At 40.7% G+C, this 21,092-nt stretch overlaps 1 protein-coding gene across 3 annotated transcripts in view; it reads left to right on the forward strand.

The window, feature by feature from the left end:
* LOC132830110 (eyes absent homolog 3-like) overlaps positions 1–21,092 on the forward strand; it is a 74,617-nt gene that overhangs the window by 22,371 nt on the left and 31,154 nt on the right. For 2 of the 3 annotated variants that reach the window (XM_060847595.1, XM_060847596.1), the window contains exons 2-5: positions 15,892–15,951; positions 17,188–17,237; positions 19,440–19,555; positions 20,126–20,203. In XM_060847595.1, coding sequence (XP_060703578.1) covers positions 15,892–15,951; positions 17,188–17,237; positions 19,440–19,555; positions 20,126–20,203 — 304 coding nt within the window. The remainder of the gene's footprint in view (positions 1–15,891; positions 15,952–17,187; positions 17,238–19,439; positions 19,556–20,125; positions 20,204–21,092) is intronic. The other variant, XM_060847597.1, reaches the window with a different exon arrangement.

A 21,092-nucleotide genomic window follows, 5' to 3' on the forward strand; every position in this document is an offset into this window, starting at 1 on the left:
TCATTAAAGAGGAAGCGAACAACAAGACTCGCCTTCCTAAATGTCACAGTGGAACTAACAGTCAATGGAGAACTGCAGATCAGCGACTGCAGGTAAGCAACACTCATTGACCAGATACTTCACTTCAGGAGCAATCATCCCAACACCCACAAGTGGAGTTGCATCAGGACATCATTTAAGTGGACCTCAACACACTGCATCACCCAGGAACTATGAGCAGCAAAAGAAAAATACCGATACAGCATATTCAAGAACAGCAGGTAGCCGATGAGCACAGTCCACTGATTCTCAAACAACAAACCCAAAGAAGAAGACACAATATGTCCAGACACTCTAGTCACACTAACATACATCAAAGATATCTTGGAGATGACTACCAGATTACTCTGACCCCTTGATGTCATGGTAGTCCACAAACCTACTAACATGCTGAAACAGCTACTTATGAACCCAAAGAACCATGTATCAACAGTCAGCAAAAAGCATGTCATATACAAAATACCCTACATCAAACAGGCAGGAAACTGGCCACCAGGATTCACTAACACCAACTAGCCACCAAAAGACATGAGCCACTATCACTAGTACACTTACATATAGATGAAGAAGGAAACCACTTTGACTGGGATAACGCATCTATCCTAGGACAGGCTAAACAGAGACACGCACGGGAATTCCTAGATGCCTAGCATTCAGACCAGAACTCCATTAATAAACACATCGATTTGGACCCCATTTACCAACCCCTAAGAAAAAGAACCAAAACTGATATCACCCACCACAACCAACCAAGACACACAAATAGAAAGCAGGACAGAACACCAGCACTTCACTGGAGGCTCGCTGATGATGTTACCTAGCATGGTGACAAAAGGTCTGAGAAGATGTCAGCGAGCAAACTTACAACCTGAACCTCAACCTGAGCTACAATCTTCTCAAAGATCGCATTAAATATAATGTCAAGTATCAAACTTCCCTGTATGGTAGTGAAAGTTTGAAAAACATGCAATTTTTAAAAATTCAATAACAATTGTACTGTGATAATTTTTTGATAAATTTTTAATCTGGCAATATTCCATCAATAAGCACATATGGAAACCCTTCATGAATAAAATGTTAGTGGTAAAGCATACAAGACCATTTAGCCCTCATGTCAGTTTGTTGGAGGCAAACAATTTATTCCACTCCGTTCCTGTCCTGTAGCCAGCAATCTTTTCCTTCATAATTATTTACTTAATTTCATTTTCAATGTTGTTGTTAAATTTGGTACCACAATATTTTCTACCTATGATTCAAATAAATGTCCCTGATTTACAATAATATATTTCTTGCCCAACATCCAGCAGTGCAGAGGAATAAATGCACGCCAAAATTCCACATTTATGGGTAGGTTCCTGTTCACTCAGCTCATTTTGCTGATTGTCTGCCTCCACTAATGCTGGATATGTCCATAGCCTTCCACCTCTGGATAAGAAATCTTGTATATAAAGTGAGATACATGTGTTCTTTTTATGTATTAAGTTTGTTTTGCTATTTTGTACTAAAGTTATACTTAATATGATGTTCTGGGAACATGTGCATGAGGTTCTGTGAGAATATGTTTCAAATAATGCAGTTTTGCTTATCACAGTGATTTTCAGGAACCTAACTGCTGTGTTGATCAAGGGCTACCTGTGTGAAAATGTCAGCTGGTATTAGGTTCTTTTTATCCTGAGATTCTTACATTGATGCAACTGCAGACACCAACTTCTGTGAACAACAACTAAATTTATTAAATACAGCACAGTTACAAGCTTTCTGGAGGAACCTTTAACACATACCTCGCAGGGCTTACGAGGTCGTAGCAAAAGCTCTCTCTGAACAAGGGAACCAGTACTTCCTTTATACAAAATCTTTACATCATAATTAATAATGCTCACAAGATAACCCCCAGCTGCTCCCTCACAGTCACATACTACTCAAAACACAATGCAGTGACCACTTCATCTCCAGAAATATTGTAATTTCTTTTCATCCCTTAATGGCCAGATCTGGTGTAAGTAAATTGTATTTTTTTTAAACTACAGGGAATAGTCAGAATTCCAATTATAATATTCTTATTGATTTCTGAATAGGGGATGAAAATGTAAATAGGCTTTTGATTGGCAAGGAAATGGCCATGTAAAAAGCTCTGGATAATAGATAAGGTAATTTCTTATAACTTACCTGTAAGTCAGAGGCATCCCATCCTAGCATTGGGACATCCAATTTCCTGCAGGTCAGCAGAGCAAATTAACTCTTTCATATCATACTCGTACACTGGATTTATAGTGAGGAGGCAGAGATCTAGTGTGAATAAACTTGCTATAAAGGAAAAGACCAGTGTTTTGTACTTCTTACCATATGGCTTGAATTCATTTAATATTTGGCTATGCCTTATTGGGATAATGTGTTGGAAGTCAAGCCCTGCTATTCCTGGAGTCATTAGAGTTAAAAATGTTTTTCACAGTATGCAATGTCCCCATTGACTGATCGTCCATGTATTTTGTAACCTCAGTCAATGGTTCTGTCCTTAAGATTCCTTGATTATTACAAATAAAATCTAACTACAGGTAAACAACTGAGTTGTGGCATACAACTCTAATATAGTTAAAACTCTAATCCCAGTCTAAAATCCCCTCTCTCACAGACAGAAGAATGTGGACATTATGGGTAGAGGGAATGAAAAAAAAACTTGTGATTCAAATCATGAGTTCTCAGAATTTGATCGAGTGTTGCTTTTTTTCCCCCAATCCTTCCTTTCCCTATCATTTACTTCATTTCCTTTCATTTAACCAGTGGCACAAAGTGATTGGTTTACATAGGAGTAAAAGTAGATCATTCAGCCATTTTGAACCTGCTGTTCAATATGATCATGGATGATCATCCACTTCAGTGTTTTGTTCCCACTTTCTCCCTATCACCATTGATCCCTTTAGCCTTAAAAGTTGCATATAATTCCTCAAATATTTAGTGTTCTGGTTTCAAGTGCTTTCTGTGACAGAAACAAGACACCAGCTCACCACTCTCTGGTTTAAATAATAAATCTCTCCTCATCTCAGTTCTAAATGGTCTACCCCAGATCCTTAAATTGTGACCCCTTGTTCTGGACTCCCTTATCATTGGGAACATCACAAAATATAAAATCCGACTTGCTGGTTAAAAACAATAACTCATAGCGACTGGTGGGAAGTAAGCAATGGACTTTTTTTTTTGACTTCCAGTGTTTTACTGGAGGGAGTCATCACCTCTCCTTCCAGAGGTCTGAGGTCTTTTTACTGTATGGTTCATGACTACAAGCTGCTTAGCTACCTATGAACCAGTCAGACAGTTTTGATGTGCTGATGCCCTTTGGTATTCGCAACTAGTCACATCTGCACAACCTGTTGTCACCCCGGTCTCATTTTGTACTCTGGTTTCATTTTTGTACACCGGTCCCTGCAGCTGGCCAGTTTAGAAATGTTTCTGCCATTGCATGACCAAAACAGCAATGTAAACATCACACACACTTAGTTTCAGTCATTGGTTATTTAGAAGTGCAGCAACTCCTTCCCCAGTCCTATGTTGAATTGTAGTCCTTTTCCCAATTCAGTGCGCAATATGACGATGCTGTCCTTTTAAAGTTAAAAATCACACAACACCAGGTTATAGTCCAACAGGTTTAATTGGAAGCACACTAGCTTTCAGAGCGATGCTCCTTCATCAGGTGATAGTCATTTTAAGAAGATTATTTTGTCTTTGGATTTTTCAAGAGGGGTTGTAAAGACAGTGGTACTGAAATGGCGAATAGAAACTGCCTAAATCAACAGTCAGAGGAGGCCTTTAGGTTTTTGTTAAATCAGTTGTCAATGAAAGGGGATGTCTAGTTCTCAGTTCATGTTTTTTCTAGTTTGGTTTAGCTTTAACAGGCAGGCAGAAACTGCTGGTGACCAAGAGAACTGACTACAGTGAACAGAGGTTTCATGCTTCAGCAGATGTTTCTTGCCTGAACTTTCTCTCTGAAACATCTCCTGCTCATAAGAGCCTGTATTTGATTTTACCTTTTCCTGAAGGGTGTGTTTGCAAGATGTTGTGGGGATTGGAACAGCTCCTTCGTTATTGTGATATTGAGTTGGTTGGGTTTTCAAACAAGCTGTTGTTCTAAATTCTGTACTCTTTTGTTCATGTTTCAATCGTAGTGTTTTGTTAGTTCTGTTTTGCTTAAAGCTGAGTGGTTTAACCAGCTCCTGAAATATCCACACCACACCTGCCTTTAAACTAAAAAAAGGTGAGGGTCTGGACTACCATAATCTTTTGAGGGGTTCTGGCCTGGGGCATGGGTCAGATATGGGGCATAGGTGTCAAGAACATTAAAGAATTATAGTCAAGAGGAATAAGGGTGATGACCTTTTATTTGTTTTTGTAGAGCTGGAAGAACTTATGGGAATTGTGTTTCCAAATATGACTAGTTCTATTTTGGAAAAAAATATTACTGAAATAATACCAAGGTTTTCATGGTGATGCATGACATTGGAGGTTCAAAAGTGAAAAGGAGCAATGTTCATCAGTCTGAGAAAATTGTATGGTCACAAGAAATGGCTCTGCAGTAATACATAATGAGTGGATTTATTTAATTGTGCCATTTTTGACTGTTTACATGTCCTCAGTATATGGGATGGAATAATTGAAATGTCATTTAGAATCAGTAGTCAGGATCAAAGTAAGGCTAACAAAGGTGGAAGGTGTGCTTCAGGTTCAGGGATACCTTTTTGAGCTTACTATATGGTGTGGTGATTCCTACTGATTAGCTGGGATAAATCGCCACTTAGTGCAAATGTAAATCCCTTTCTTTAAGAGCAAGCCATTCCTGGAAAAGGCACAAACTAAATTGGACGTAAGACTTGGTAAAGTAGTTATTTGTGCAAAATCAGCATGTCTGCAATTTACACAATCAGGATATGATTGCATCCCTTCAGTAAACTCTGGCATTTGTCATCAGAATGTAAAGTTTGAATGGTACCAGGTGATAGGAACCTGAAAAAAGAAAAGAATTTTGTCTGAAAATGGCACTAACAATTTGTTCATTTCTCATCATAGATTTAAAATCCTACTAAAGGTTACAAGGTTAGTTAATAGTAATGAACTTGTAAAGCTTATTGAAGGAATTACTGAAATATGTTATGAGTCATAGAGATGTACAGCACAGAAACACACCCTTTGGTCTAACCCGTCCATGCCAACCAGATATCCCAACCCAATCTAATCCCACCTGCCAGCACCCGGCCCATATTCCTCCAAACCCTTCCTATTCATATACCCATCCAAATGCCTTTTAAATGTTGCAATTGTACTAGCCTCCACCACTTCCTTTGGCAGCTCATTCCATACATGCACCACCCTCTGCGTGAAAAGGTTGCCTCTTAGGTCCCTTTTATGTCTTTCCCCTCTCACCCTATGTCCTCTAATTCTGGACTCCCCCCACCCCAGGAAAAAGACTTTGTCTATTTATCCTAACCATGCCCCTCATAATTTTGTAAACCTCTATAAGGTGACCTGTCAGCCTCCGATGCTCCAGGGAAAACAGCCCCAGCCTGTTCAGCCTCTCCTTATAGCTCAAATCCTCCAACATCCTTGTAAATCTTTTCTGAACCCTTTCAAGTTTCACAACATCCTTCCGATAGGAAGGAGATCAGAATTTGTACGCAATATTCCAACAGTGGTCTAACCAATGCTCTGTACAGCCGCAACATGACCTCCCAACTCATGTACTCAATACTCTGACCAATAAAGGAAAGCATTCCAAACGCTGCCTTCACTATCCCATCTACCTGCGACTCCACTTTCAAGGAGCTATGAACCTGCACTCCAAGGTCTCTTTGTTCAGCAGCACTCTCTAGGACCTTACCATTAAGTGTATAACTCCTGCTAAGATTTGTTTTCCCAAAATGTAGCACCTTGCATTTATCCGAATTAAACTCCATCTAACTCTTCTCATCCCATTGGCCCAGCTGATCAAGATCCTGTTGTAATCTGAGGTAATCTTCTTCGCTGTCCACGACACCTCCAATTTTGGTGTCATTTGCTAACTTACTAACTGTACCTCTTATGCTCGCATCCAAATCATTCATGTAAATGACAAAAAGTAGAGGGCCCAGCACCGATCCTTGTGGCACTTCACTGTTCACAGGCCTGGAGTCTGAAAAACAGCCCTCCACCACTACCCTCTGTCTTCTACCTTTGAGCCAGTTCTGTATCCAAATGGCTAGTTCTCCCTGTATTCCGTGAGACCTAACTTTGCTAACTAGTCTCCCATGGAGAACCTTGTCGCACGCCTTAGTGGAGTCCATGTGGATCACATCTACTGCTCTGCCCTGATCAATCCTCTTTGTTACTTCTTCAAAAACTCGATTAATCAAGTTTGTGAGACATGATTTCCCACGTACAAAGCCATGTTGACTATCCCTAATCAGTCCTTGCCTTTCCAAATACACGTACAAGGGCGGCACGGTGGTACAGTGGTTAGCACTGCTGCCTCACAGCGCCAGGGACCTGGGTTCAATTCCCACCTCAGGCGACTGACTGTGTGGAGTTTGCACGTTCTCCCCGTGTCTGCGTGGGTTTCCTCCGGGTGCTCCGGTTTCCTCCCACAGTCAAAAGATGTGCGGGTCAGGTGAATTGGCCATGCTAAATTGTCCGTAGTGTTAGGTAAGGGGTATATGTAGGGGTATGGGTGGGTTGCGCTTCGGCGGGTCGGTGTGGACATGTTGGGCCGAAGGGCCTGTTTTCACACTGTAAGTAATCTAATCTAAAAAAAACCTGTCCCTCAGGATTCCCTCCAACAACTTGCCCACCGTCGCTGTCAGGCTCACTGGTCTATAGTTCCCTGGCTTGTCCTTACTACCCTTCTTAAACAGTGGCACCACATTAGCCAACCTCCGGTCTTCCAGCACCTCACCTGTGACTATCGATGATGCAAATCTCTCAACAAGAGGCCCAGCAATCACTTCTCTAGCTTCACACAGGGTTCTAGGGTACACCTGGTCAAGTCCTGGGGATTTATCCACCTTTGTGTTTCAAGACATTCAGCACTTCCTCCTCTGTAACGTGGACATTTTGCAAAGTGTCACCATGTATTTAGCTACTTTCAATGTCTTTCATATCCTTTTCCACAATAAGTACTGATGCAAAATATTTGTTTAGTATCTCCCTCATTTTCTGCAACTCTACACAAAGGCTGCCTTGCTGATCTTTGAGGGCGCCCTATTCTCTCCCTAGTTAACCTTTTGTCCTTAATGTATTTGTAAAAACCCTTTGGATTCTCCTTAATTCTATTGGCTAAAGCTATCTCATGTCTCCTTTTTGCCCTTCTGACTTCCCTCTTAAGTATACTCCGAATGCCTTTATACTCTTCTAAGGATTCACTCAATCTATCCTGTCTTTACCAGACATGTGCTTCTTTCTTTTTCTTAACCAAACCCTCAATTTCTTTATTCTGGATTAGTGGTGCTGGAAGGGCACAGCAGTTCAGGCAGCATCTGAGGGGCAGTAAAATTGACATTTTGGAAAAAGCCCGAAACGTCAATTTTACAGCTCCTCAGGTGCTGCCTGAACTGCTGTGCTCTTCCAGCACCACTAATCCAGAATCTGGTTTCCTGCAGTCATTGCTTTTTACCTCAATTTCTTTAGTCATCCAGCATTCCCTACAAGCCTTTCCTTTCACTCTAACAGGAATATACTTTCTCTGGATTCTCGTTATCTCATTTCAGAAGGCTTCCCATTTTCCAGCCGTCCCTTTACCTGTGAACATCTGCCCCCAATCAGCTTTTGAAAGTTCTTCGGGTAAAAAATGAGGTCTGCAGATGCTCCCATCCACCGCCTCCATCACCTCAGGGGATCTCCCATCCACCGCCTCCAACATCACCTCAGGGGATCTCCCATCCAACGCCTCCAACATCACCTCAGGGGATCTCCCATCCACCGCCTCCAACCTCATAGTCCCACAACCCCGCACCGCCCATTTCTACCTCCTGCCCAAAATCCACAAACCTGAATGCCCCGGCCGACCCATTGTCTCAGCCTGCTCCTGCCCCACCGAACTCATCTCCGCATACCTTGACACGGTTCTGTCCCCTTTAGTCCAAGAACTCCCCACCTACGTTCGGGACACCACCCACGCCCTCCACCTCCTCCAGGATTTTCGCTTCCCTGGTCCCCAACGCCTTATTTTCACGATGGACATCCAGTCCCTGTACACCTCCATCCCCCATCACGAAGGACTCAAAGCCCTCCGCTTCTTCCTTTCCCGTCGCACCAACCAGTACCCTTCCACTGACACCCTCCTTTGACTGACTGAACTGGTCCTCATCCTGAATAACTTCTCTTTTCAATCCTCCCACTTCCTCCAAACTAAAGGAGTTGCCATGGGCACCCGCATGGGCCCCAGCTATGCCTGTCTCTTCGTAGGATATGTGGAACAGTCCATCTTCCGCAACTACACTGGCACCACCCCCCACCTTTTCCTCCGCTACATCGATGACTGTATCGGCGCTGCCTCGTGCTCCCACGAGGAGGTTGAACAGTTCATCAACTTTACTAACACCTTCCATCCCGACCTCAAATTCACCTGGACTGTCTCAGACTCCTCCCTCCCCTTCCTAGACCTTTCCATTTCTATCTCAGGCGACCGACTCAACACAGACATCTACAATAAACCGACTGACTCCCACAGCTATCTGGACTACACCTCCTCCCACCCTGCCCCCTGTAAAAACTCCATCCCATATTCCCAATTCCTTCATCTCCGCCACATCTGCTCCCAGGAGGACCAGTTCCAACACCGCACAGCCCAGATGGCCTCCTTCTTCAAGGACCGCAGATTCCCCCCAAACGTGATCGACGATGCCCTCCACCGCATCTCCTCCACTTCCCGCTCCTCCGCCCTTGAGCCCCGCTCCTCCAACCGCCACCAAGACAGAACCCCACTGGTTCTCACCTACCACCCCACCAACCTCCGTATACAGCGTATCATCCGCCGTCATTTCCGCCACCTCCAAACGGACCCCACCACCAGGGATATATTTCCCTCCCCTCCCCTATCAGTGTTCCGCAAAGACCAGTCCCTTCCTGACTCCCTCATCAGGTCCACACCCCCCACCAACCCAACCTCCACTCCTGGCACCTTCCCCTGCAACCGCAGGAAATGTAAAACTTGCGCCCACGCCTCCTCCCTCACTTCCCTCCAAGGCCCCAAGGGATCCTTCCATATCCGCCACAAGTTCACCTGTACCTCCACACACATCATCTATTGCATCCGCTGCACCCGATGTGGCCTCCTCTATATTGGGGAGACGGGCCGCTTACTTGCAGAACGCTTCAGAGAACACCTCAGGGACGCCCGGACCAAACAACCCAACCACCCCATGGCTCAACACTTTAACTCTCCCTCCCACTCCACCAAGGACATGCAGGTCCTTGGACTCCTCCACTGGCAGAACATAACAACACGACGGCTGGAGGAGGAGCGCCTCATTTTCCGCCTGGGAATCCTCCAACCACAAGGGATGAACTCAGATTTCTCCAGTTTCCTCATTTCCCCTCCCCCCACCTTGTCTCAATCGGTTCCCTCAACTCAGCACCGCCCTCCTAACCTGCAATCTTCTTCCTGACCTCTCCGCCCCCACCCCACTCCGGCCTATCACCCTCACCTTGACCTCCTTCCACCTATCACATCTCCATCGCCCTTCCCCCAAGTCCCTCCTCCCTACCTTTTATCTTAGCCTGCTTTGCACTCTCTCCTCATTCCTGATGAAGGGCTTATGCCCGAAACGTCGAATTTCCTGTTCCTTGGATGCTTCCTAACCTGCTGTGCTTTAACCAGCAACACATTTTCAATTTTGAAAGTTCTTGCCTAATATATCGAAAATGGCCTTTCTTCAGTTTAGAACTTCCACTTTTAGATCTGGTCTATCCTTTTCCATCACTATTTTAAATCTAATCGAATTATGGTCGCTGGCCCCAAAGTGCTCCCCCACTGACACCTCAGTGACCTGCCCTGCCTTATTTCCCAAGAGTAGGTCAAGATTTGCACCTTCTGTTGTAGGTACATCCATGTACTGTTTGATTAAAAAGTATTCAAGGATATGTGATGGCCTATTGCTAATCTCCCATCAGCACAAGATTTTAAACCCATTGCTACTATTTCATTAAAGATGTAGGACAAGATCTGAAACCTTTTCAATCCACATTTCAAAGACATGACAAATTCAGTCTTTCCGGTAATACATGGAAAAGGTAAAAGTGATTGTATATAAAACCTTGGCAAAGTGCAGGAACTGGGATGGGAGCACTAGCTAAGTTCAAATTGCTAATGATGAATTTATATGTGCAAATATATAAACCTTCTAGTGACAAATACTACGGATGAAAGTCAATTGGGCTACATGAAAATAAATCATGGCACTATGAAAGAGGTGCTCCTTAGATCTGAGTTGAATAAACAAATTGAAAGCTAAAGTCTGTCTGGGCATTACAATTGAAGAGTTCATATCAGAACATAAGGCTGTGTGACTCTGTCTTGGGCAAATTCAAAATTGCGTTTGGTGATGTGTGATCATTCCGTGGTCTCAAAATGGACTGCAGTGATATGCATGATTTCTGCACATTTGAATCCTCTGCATGCAGCGAGAGGGGCACTCATCGAGGCAAAAGTCTCTCAAATTTGTCAAGTTTTTTGAAATTATATCGGACATTTAGAGATAAACTTTAATCTTGGGATTTAGTATACCTTAAAACAGTCAAAGTGTGGAAGGTCCAGGTGAAGCAATAGGGTTTGATGAAAATAAAATTATTGTCCAGTGGCCTAGTAAAGATATTAGATTACATTAATCCCAATTAATTAGGATTGCAAACTTACAGAATCTGAGCAATGAGAAGGTTTTGGAACATTCTGCATTGCTCCTACAACATGGCGCTGGATTAGACAGCTGGACCTCTCTAATTGACTGTGGCATTCAGTAAGATCATGGCTAATCTGACTTGCTCCATATTTCCAAACACTTTCACCCATTTGCTTCCCACTTACCTTTCATGATCCACCTGTATTGGAAAGCAGAGTGGGTTTATTTAAAATATTTACTTACTACTTACCATTTTACTTGCATATTCAAGTACATCAATTTCAGTTCCTTTGAGGAGGAGTGTTCTAACAATTCAAAACAGAAATATTTTTGTCTTATCTCTGTCATAAGTGGGCTGTTCCAACAATGATCCCTGGTCTTTCATTATTCGACAAGAGGAAATGCCATTTCCACATCTACCTTGTCAAGACCTTGCATAATGTTTCATTCAAGTTTCTTCCGATTCTCTGGACTCCAGAGGATTCAAGCTTAGTCTCTTCAACATTTTCTCATAAGTTGATCTGTCTATTCCAAATGTTAGTGCAGTAAACCTCCGCTAAACTGTTTCCAACGTGCTTCCTTAAATAAGTAGATTGATACTGTATGCTACTCTGAATGTAGTTTCACCAGTTTTCTGTATGATTAAAGCATAACCTTCTTCCTCTATATTCAGACACCTTGAAGTAAACAATAACATCTGTTAGATTTCCTAACTACTTGTTGTACCTGCACATTAATCTTTTGCACTTCATGTGCCAGGAAACCCAAATCCCTGTGCATCTCAGAGATCTGCAGATTTGGCTAAAATGCTTCTTTCTGTTCTCCTGCCAAGATGCAAAATTTCACATTTTTCCCTTGCTATACATCTATTTGCCAGTTCTTTTGATCAGCTGAATGCTTCTATTTCGACCATCAAACCGACATTGAATTCCATACTTCCACCATTTTTCTTATGTTCCTTACAATACTTCTGCAATTTGTTTTAAATCTCTGTCTGCTGGTAATTTAGCTCTTCAATATCTTCCTTATCCACTCTATCAAAGCCCCTCATTGTTTTTATTTGGAGATGCCAGTGTTGGACTGGGGTGTACAAAGTTAAAAATCACACAACACTAGGTTATAATCCAAAAGGTTTAATTCGAAGCACCACCTTTCGGAGTGCTGCACCTTCATCAAGTGGTTACAACCACCTGATGAAGGAGCAGCGCTCCGAAAGCTAGTGCCTCCAATTAAATCTGTTGGATTATAATTTGGTATTATGTGACTTTTAACCTCATTGTTTTGTACAACTCAATTAAGTCATCTCTCAGCTGCTTCTTCTCAGAAAAACAGGACTGGCCTACCCAACGTTTCCTCATACTTATGATTTTCAATGCCTGGAAAATTTATTGAAAATGTCTGCTCACTATCGAGAGCAATTATATCCTTCCTCTAATGTGGAGACCAGAATGGTGTACAATTCCAGCTGTGGACCCGGGTGGAGGAATTGAGACATCTCTGAGTGCCCTCTCAGAACATTACCTGTTTCATGTATGTTCCATTGCAGTGTTTGTCTTCCAAAGAGCATAACTTTGCACTTTTGCAGATTTGATCTTCAGTTGTCACTTTTCCACTTAACCAAACCATTAATATCATCCTTCAGTTGACAGCTATTATCTTTACTGTCAACAACATGGCCAAATTTTGTGTTGTCTACAAAGTTCCCATTCATGCCTTCTACATTTAAGTTTAAATTAATATCATTGCAAACGTCAAGGATCTAACCCAGTCCTGTGTAAAACCTCTCTGAAAAGCTTCTCAGTTGAAGAAAAAATGTCATCGATTTCCTCCTGCCAATTTTGGGTCCGACTTACCTTATTACCTTGTATCTCATGGTCTTTATTTTTTTCTGATCAGTTTGCCATGTGGAATCTTTGGCCTTAGTAAAATCCAAATACACAAAATGCACTATATCACCTTTCATCAATCCTTCTTATTTCCTCAAATTTTAGTTATTAGTAAGACATGATCTTCACGTAAAACCACTCTGACTATTCCTGATGTTATCTGCCACTTTCTAAGTAATGGTTAATCGTCTCTCCATATTGATTCAAGTAATTTGTTCACTCGCAAGGTCAGATTGACCAGCCTATAATTATTTGGCCAATTTCTTGCATGCATTTTGACTAATGGTAAAGTGTTTGCAGAACTCCAGCCCTATGGAAATCTTGTCTGTATCTAGTGAGGTTTTAATCAAAATGTTCCTCAGAGTATCCACTTTTTCCCTCCTGCATTCATGCAAAAGTTGTCCTTATATAGCTGATAGACCTTCCCCATTCCTTAATCACTCTCTTGCTCTTAGTGTACACTTTCAGATAAAACATTTTTGGATTTGCATTAATTTTATTTTTCATATCTTCTCAATTATTTATTCTCCTAAATTTCCTTTTTTTAACCTCACCCTGTACTTCCTATACTCCTCTAAGGATTCTCATTCATGGGATATAAGGATCATTGTCTAGGCTAGCATTAATTTTCCATCCCTGCTTGAACTTGAGAAGGTTGTGCTGAGCTGCTGGTTTGAATCACTGGAATCCATTTGTTCTAGGTAAACTTGCGATGTGTTCGTCAGAATTCCAGAATTTTGATCTGGCGACAGTGAAGGAACAGCGATATATTCCCCAAGTATGGATGGTGAATGGGTTGGAGGAGAGCTTGCAGGTGCTGGTGTGTTTGCTCCCTTGACCTTCTAAATGGTAGTTGTTGTGGGTTTGGAATGTGCTGTATAAGGAGCCTTGGTGAATTTTTGCAGTGCATGTTGGATATGGAATAGGCTATTGCTACTGACATTGGTCATTAATGTGGGGGTCACTGTTTGTTGATGTGGTACCAATTGGCTTTGTCAAACTACACTCATCCGTGCAGGTAGTGATTATTCCATCCTACCCCACTCCTGACTTGTGCTTTGTAGATGGTGGACAGGCTTTGGTCGTCAGGAGGTAAATTATTTGCTGTAGGAATCCTCGCCAGTATTTATCTGGCTAGTCCAGTCGAGCTTCTCTTCAGTGGTAACCCCCAGGATGTTGATAGTGGGGGACTGGAGATCGTCATTGTTGCATACTTGTATGGCACGATGTTACTTGGCACTTTGTCAACCCAAAACTGGATATTGTCCAAGTCTTGCTGAATTTGAACATGGACTGCTTCAGTATTTGTGGGGTTGCAAATGGTGCTGACCATTTTGCAATCATCAGCAAAATCTCCACGTCTGATATTATGATGGAGGGAGTCATCAATAGAGCTGTTGAAGATATGAACATCCATTGCTTGGATAATAATTTAACAAAGGTCACTGCAAGAAGGTTGAGGATTGTTATATTTTAATGTAAAGGAAGGCTTTGAAAGGGAAGGGGTCTTTTTTTTTAAAAAAAGAAAATAGGTCATTTGAAATCACTAGTTACCAAACCCTCTTGTAAAGAGGAATGTTTACTCCAAGTAATTATTGGAGATCTGGAAGTGAGAGGCCCTGTTTTAATGAAATGCAAAAAATATGGTAAACTCTCATTTCATCTTTTGATTGCAAAGGTTTTGATCAAATTTATTATAAAGCAATTATTTAAAGAAAGGGTAATTTATTCATGATTGGATGACTGTTATAGAAGCACAGTTGATAGACATTAATTAAGGATTGAGAGCACATGATGGTGGCATGGTAGCGTGCCTGGGCCAGAATGCCTGGATTCAAGTTCCATTTGCTCCAAAGATGTGCAATAACATCTCTGAGCAAGTTGATTGGAAAAGATCTTTATATGCCATGAAGTACATGTGCTGTGACATGGGGTTAGTTGTTAGGCAGAGATCTATAATGCTATTTTCTGTGAATAAACTTAGTGTGCCAGATTTGTCTTGTTTGTACTTCATCTGATCATGGATCCATTTAACTGTGACATCAACTGTCTTTATTTTTGCTGTTATCCTTATTTTCAAAATGGCCATTGTATTCTCTGTGGAAATTTCCGCAGCCAAAGAAAATCTAATTTATTGAAGCTTTTAGTGCATAATTTCTGATATTGGTGGTTTCACATTGCTAAAAGATAGAAGAGTCAAGCTCTGAATTTTATTTTAATTTTTGTGTTTATATAATAGATAATGCAGTGGAAAAATATTTTGAAAAATTCAACACAGTTAATATTTGTAATAACAATATTTAGTACTTAACAAAACTATGACTTCAAATATGGATGACTGCTCCTTGCTGTGATTGTCCTTCATTTACACCTTGGATTTTCAAATGGAAGTTTGTTGGGGGAGCGTCAAATTTAACACATTTCAACAATTCAACAGATTTCTGATATTTTCTGTAAATGTTACGTCTTTGCAGATAATTTGAATACTGCAACAAAAATATTTTTTTCAAAACATATTGGTATCAGAATTTAAAAAGTGGCTGAATTGGATGAGTTTGGTAACATTTCCTGGGCTGCACTGTACAGTATGCCATAATGAGATTAGCCTGTATATGTGTGACACTGCATTTGTCCAACCTCCTGCGGTGAATTTGTGATTCTATATTTGTTTGCAACAAAAGCTCTCTAAGGACACCATTCTTGTAGCTCACATGCATTCAGAAAAGAGTATTCTTCTACCAATTGGATTTTAGATTACTTGACCCCTCGTTGGCAAATCCATGTGAGTATGTCTTTCACCTGGTAGGATAGCAACTACACGTGGCTGTTGCCCTGATAATTCTGCATGGTGTCCTTGTGTGTTGAACATTTTATCCTTTATGACCAGCTAATTGATCTGTTTGAGATTAAGAGTGCAGGTGTACTTCATATTTTCATTTATCACAGTTGTCTTGCTGCAGGTCGGGTTTCGTGTCACATTGAAATAAATCAGTTACTTGAGAGCGTTTGACATCAGGCAGTCTATTATGATTAGAGTATATAAGGCTGAGAAAACTCTTTTAGACATTATTGCCTTTGAAGGTAAACAATCATCATTGTTCCATTCCTCAAAGGGGAGAGAACCACAACACTTCACATCCATGGAAGATCCACAGGACTCTCGGGAGCAAGTTGTAAGTTATATGATGCTCACTTCAGATAAAAATAAGAATTTTACTGTGTATTTTTCTGTAATATTAAATCATGGTTTTCACTGAAGTACTTTTGATCTGAATGTGGAGCAGATATTTCCATGTAGTTTCAGCTCTGTTGTAGAGGTGAAGATGCTACAGAAGCATTTCCTCTCCAGCTTCATCTCCCACTCTCTCTCTGACATCGTTTCTCTTCCACCGTGCCTGCCTCCCTCCCTTGTCTCCCTCCATCTAACCAACCTCCAGTTATGGAGTCATAGTCATGGAGATGTACAGCACGGAAAAAGACCCTTTGGTCCAACTCATCCATGCTGACTACATATCCTAACCTAATCTAGTCCCATTTGCCAGCACTAGGCCCATATCCCTCTAAACCCTTTCTATTCATATACCTGACCTGTTGTAATTGTACCAGCCTCCACCACTTCCTCTGGCAGCTCATTCCATGCACGCACCACCCTGTGCAGGAAAAAGTTCCTCCTTAGGTCCCTTTTAAATTTTTCCCCTGTCTCACTAAACATTTGCCCTCTAGTTCTGGACACCCCTACCCCAGGGAAAAAACCTTGTCTATTTCTCCTATCTGTGCCCCTCATGATTTTATTAATGTCACCCCTCAGCCTCTGCTGCTCCAGGGAAAACAGCCCCAGCTATAGGTCAAAGTCTCCAAGCCTGGCAACATCGTTCTCCCTCAATCCTGACCTCACCTCTCCCTCTGCATGCAGTTCTATGCTCCTTCGTTGTAATGACTTTACAAACATTTCTGAACATTCTCGTATCCATCCCAGTGCTTTTATTTCACCCACCCACTTTTTGCATTTGCCCCTTTCACAACCTTCCTCTTTCCTCCGTCCTGCTTAAAACCTTGAGCTGCTAATATAGCAATGTACAACTCTCTAATCCTTGTTATTGTAGTAAAGCTCCCCCAGTGTCAATAGTTGATACTTTGTCCATTTTCTTTGTCAATGTATTGTTTTGTACCATCTACACTCATCGGAATATGGGATGGACTGCTGAAATTTTCAGGATTAACTTTCTTTTGATCCATGCTAAGATTGTGTATAATAGAGATGTCTAGCAAGATACATCTGTTTGTTGCTTGAATTACAAACTGCAGCCTGGGTCATTCCCAAACCTTTTTAAAAATCTTTAATTAGCTTGCTTAAGTTTTGAAATTCTGTTATTTTTAAAGATTAAAATGTTAATATCTTTCCTTGGCAGGCAAAGAAATCACGCCGTGATTTAGATTCCACAGATGAGCAAGCTTTAAGGTTTGTCGGTATTGTTATGTAATTGAAATCTTTAGTTTTTTTTATATAAGACAGGAAGAAAATTCACAGCTTGTCTTCACCTATCTTGTGACCTTCCAATACTGAGCCACTAAGTTGAGATTATAATATTAACCAGAAACTTCTGAATGAATGAATGTACAACAAATGAAGTTACATTTATTGGTGCATTAGAGGGCGCACTTCCAATGCAGGCACACTGTCAGTGGACAAACGTAAATGTGTTTCCTTATTAACTGCATTCTATCAGTATATTTTGGAGTTTTGTTTATGATGGAGAGTTTCACTCAAGATGAAGGCTTTTAAATTATTAAATAAAGCAATAAATTCAAAGTGCTGGAAAACCCAGTCGATCTGATACACTCTCCAGATGTTAACAGTTGGTGCTCTGACAATATAGAAAATAGGAGCAGGAGGGGGCGATTCAGCCTGTCAAGTCCGCTCTGGCATTTAGCATGATCATGATTGATCTTTATCCTCTGTGATAGTGCCGATCTCGCCCCATGCACTTTTATTTACCCTTTTGAACTGTTTGCTGCAATAACGTGCTTGCTTTCAGTGACCAGTGTACAAGAAAACCTAGGACCCTTCAGTTTTTCCAACTGAAATGGCTAACTTTGTGCTTATCTATGTACCTGCTTTGCATTTGCCCACTCACAACTTCGCAAAACCTGCTCAAAGACCATTTACATCTTCCTCACCACTCTTAATTCCATCGATTCACACTTGCTCATCTATTTTGCGAGCTATGTCCTTTTAAAAAAAGCTCCAGTAAATTTATCAAAAGTGATTTCCCTTTTCTAAGCCCATTGTGACTTTAGAAAATACCAACAGTATTACGTAAATGTCCCCTTATCTCATACTTTTTAATAAACTCCAGCTTTTTCTCCCTTCCACCATTTTTAAATATTAGTATGAAATTTGCTGTAAATGTACTGATCTCACTTTTCAGTAATGACACCAACTTTTTTTGTTCCGTTCACAGGCTTGGATCATTTAGCAGCTGTGCTTTTCAGATTGCAATCACATTGTAATCATATTGTATGCATTTAAAAATATTTGCGATGTTAGTTCATCTCCCTTATTGCGAATTTTCCAAACATTCCAAATTGTACTTTTGGATTTTTTTTATGCACGTAATACATTATGGTCCTACTTGTGGTTAACCTTCCTTCCTTGTACTTTCTGATTTAATCCGATTTAAAAATCTAATTAAAACAAACATTTCTTGAAAATATTAAAATCACCTAATATGGGGCTTGCAACATGACCCTGTTATTGAGTCCTATCATCTACCAACTGAGCGATCTGGGTTGTGTGGGGGAATCCTTACAAATAAAGAGTCATTGCTACAGAGACAACCCAGAGCACTCTGGGGGATAGGAAATTTTGGAAGAATTGGGTTGCCTCTCATCTGTGGGCATTAAGGTAAATCATTGCTCAGAGAACATTTCATACAGTTGTGGCTTATGAAAAACTTGAAAGACCCAAGCAATCAACAGTGATTTTAGTTGGGAAAAATTGATGGGCTCCAATGTGCACTTTACACTATTAATTTGCATGCGATTTTTTAAAAACTCCTGTTGTGGGCAAGTTTGATTAATACAGTAATGTGAATCTGCAGAGTGATCTGAGTTGAGCAAATACAATATAGCCAAAATGGACAAAAACTACTGAACATTTTAATAAAAGCATTTTTGCAGTAGAAGCGTAGTCAAATAGAATATATTGTTCAGAGGTCACTGATGAAAAATAAAACAACTGATGGTTCAAAGAAGAACACCATGTTCATGTATTGATAGGGACAATTAATCCTTCTATCTCTCAATCCGCCTTTATAAATGCTGAGTTTGTTTTTAGTATTAGAAATTTTATCAGAAAGGTAATTTTCAAATCTCTCTTTTCCATTTTCACCTACATTTAGACAAAATTGGGAAAATACGCACTGCTGCCTAATGTAAACTAGTATTTGGAAGGTTCGGTTAAATTTCATTGGCTGCATCACCCTGCTTTCAATTATGTGAATGCTAGGAGTGGACATCAGATACAGTCCACTATTCTTCCTCTTAAAGTGATCTAGTTGATAGAAAGAGGATTTCATCAACTGCACTTCAATTAATATTTTATGATTGAATAATGACAATCCTTAAGAAAATTAAATTCTCCTCTCTCTTATTTCCCCAGGACTGAGGAACTGCACAATATAATCCAACTGCAGAGTCAAACAAACAGAAATGATGAGCAAAAGTGTAGGTCTGACTGTCTGTCTAGTAACTTAACTGTGCTGAATGAAGCAGAAGGTGAGTTAAATTCATGGCTACGTTGACCACTGAGGAGCATTGCTACGAAGTTCAATATCAGTTAATCCAATAGTGTAGGTGGGATGGGCTTCAGATTGGTATGACAGGTCGACGCAACATCGAGGACCGAAGGGCCTGTACTGCGCTGTAATGTTCTATGTTCTCAAAGATGACCATTGCCAGCGAGAGTGATTATAACTATCTACCCTTGACACTCAATGGCATTGCCGACACTGAGTCTCCCACAGTCAGCATTTTGATAGGAGGTCAAAGAAACTGAACTGGGGCAGCTGTAGAAATACTGCTACTGACTGCAAGGGCAGGTCAGAGGCTAACGAATTCTGTGGCAAGTAACTCGTCATTTGCCATTTACTTTTCTTTAATGTGCTGTATTTATCAAAACTCTTCTCTTACCTTTGTTAATTCTTGCAGGTTTTATTTTCTTAGTTTCTTTTTCATCTGTAGTTTGCAGTCTCACTACTTGTGAATTATTTCTCCATTTTAGAACAAGGCTTTTATGTATTAGAACATGGAACCATTCTTTATTTTTAATCTTCAATCTTTCCATAGTTAAAAATGAAATGATACAAAGCAGTGACTCTGAAACTCTGACAAGGAAAAGATCTGCTCGTGCATATCCAAGTTCAGGTAAAATCTTAGAAGTGGATATCGCTATTTTCCGTTGCCTTGTTTACAGTGTTTACTTTGCCAAAGAAGTTAAAACAATTTATGGATTGGACCCAAGGAAGATGATTAACACAAGATCTTTTGCAGATCTTGGGATATTGGCATGAGTTTTGAGCCAAAAATGATTCATACCAGTGTGATTGGTTTCATCCAAACTAAGGTATGGCCTATTGGAGAAGATAAACAGGGAGAGGGCAAAGTCAGTAAGCAGTCAGGAGAACAACATTACAAGAAATGTAAGCAGTCTAAGTGTAACCAGGGCAAGAAAGCATAGGGAGGACTTTGGTAAGGAGATGAATTTCATTACAGAACCAGAAGACTTGAATGACAATTATCGAGGAAATCAGAAAACTGAAATGAGAATCATAGAGGAAGTCCTAGTAAAATTCAGTTAATACATCTTTGCAACAATGCAAAAGTCTCTGTGTCATAAATCAGGAGTTGGAAGCAGTCATGTTTTAGGAGAGATGAGACATGGATTGCTGAGAAAGCAGGACTAGAAGTTAAATATTACAAGGTATAATAAAAAGATAGAGGGAAGATGAACAATGGAGCAGCTATACTAATTTAGGATAACATATTGCAATAGAACAAGGACAACTTTCTGAAAGACACAAATAGAATCCATATGGATAGTGATAAAAGATAATCCGGAACCCATCACATTTACAACCTACAGACCACACAAATGGAAGTGAGGTGGAGGAAGAAATCTGCAGCTAAATGGGGATTTGAGAAAAGATATAGATCTTGATTTTTTTTTAACAGGACAATTATTGTTGCTGAAGCTTAAACTAGAGTTGTCAGGATCATGCAGAATTCCTCATGCAGTTGACTGGCAATTACCAGG

The sequence above is a fragment of the Hemiscyllium ocellatum genome, chromosome 30 (assembly GCF_020745735.1).
Source record: "Hemiscyllium ocellatum isolate sHemOce1 chromosome 30, sHemOce1.pat.X.cur, whole genome shotgun sequence".
Lineage (NCBI taxonomy): Eukaryota > Metazoa > Chordata > Chondrichthyes > Orectolobiformes > Hemiscylliidae > Hemiscyllium > Hemiscyllium ocellatum.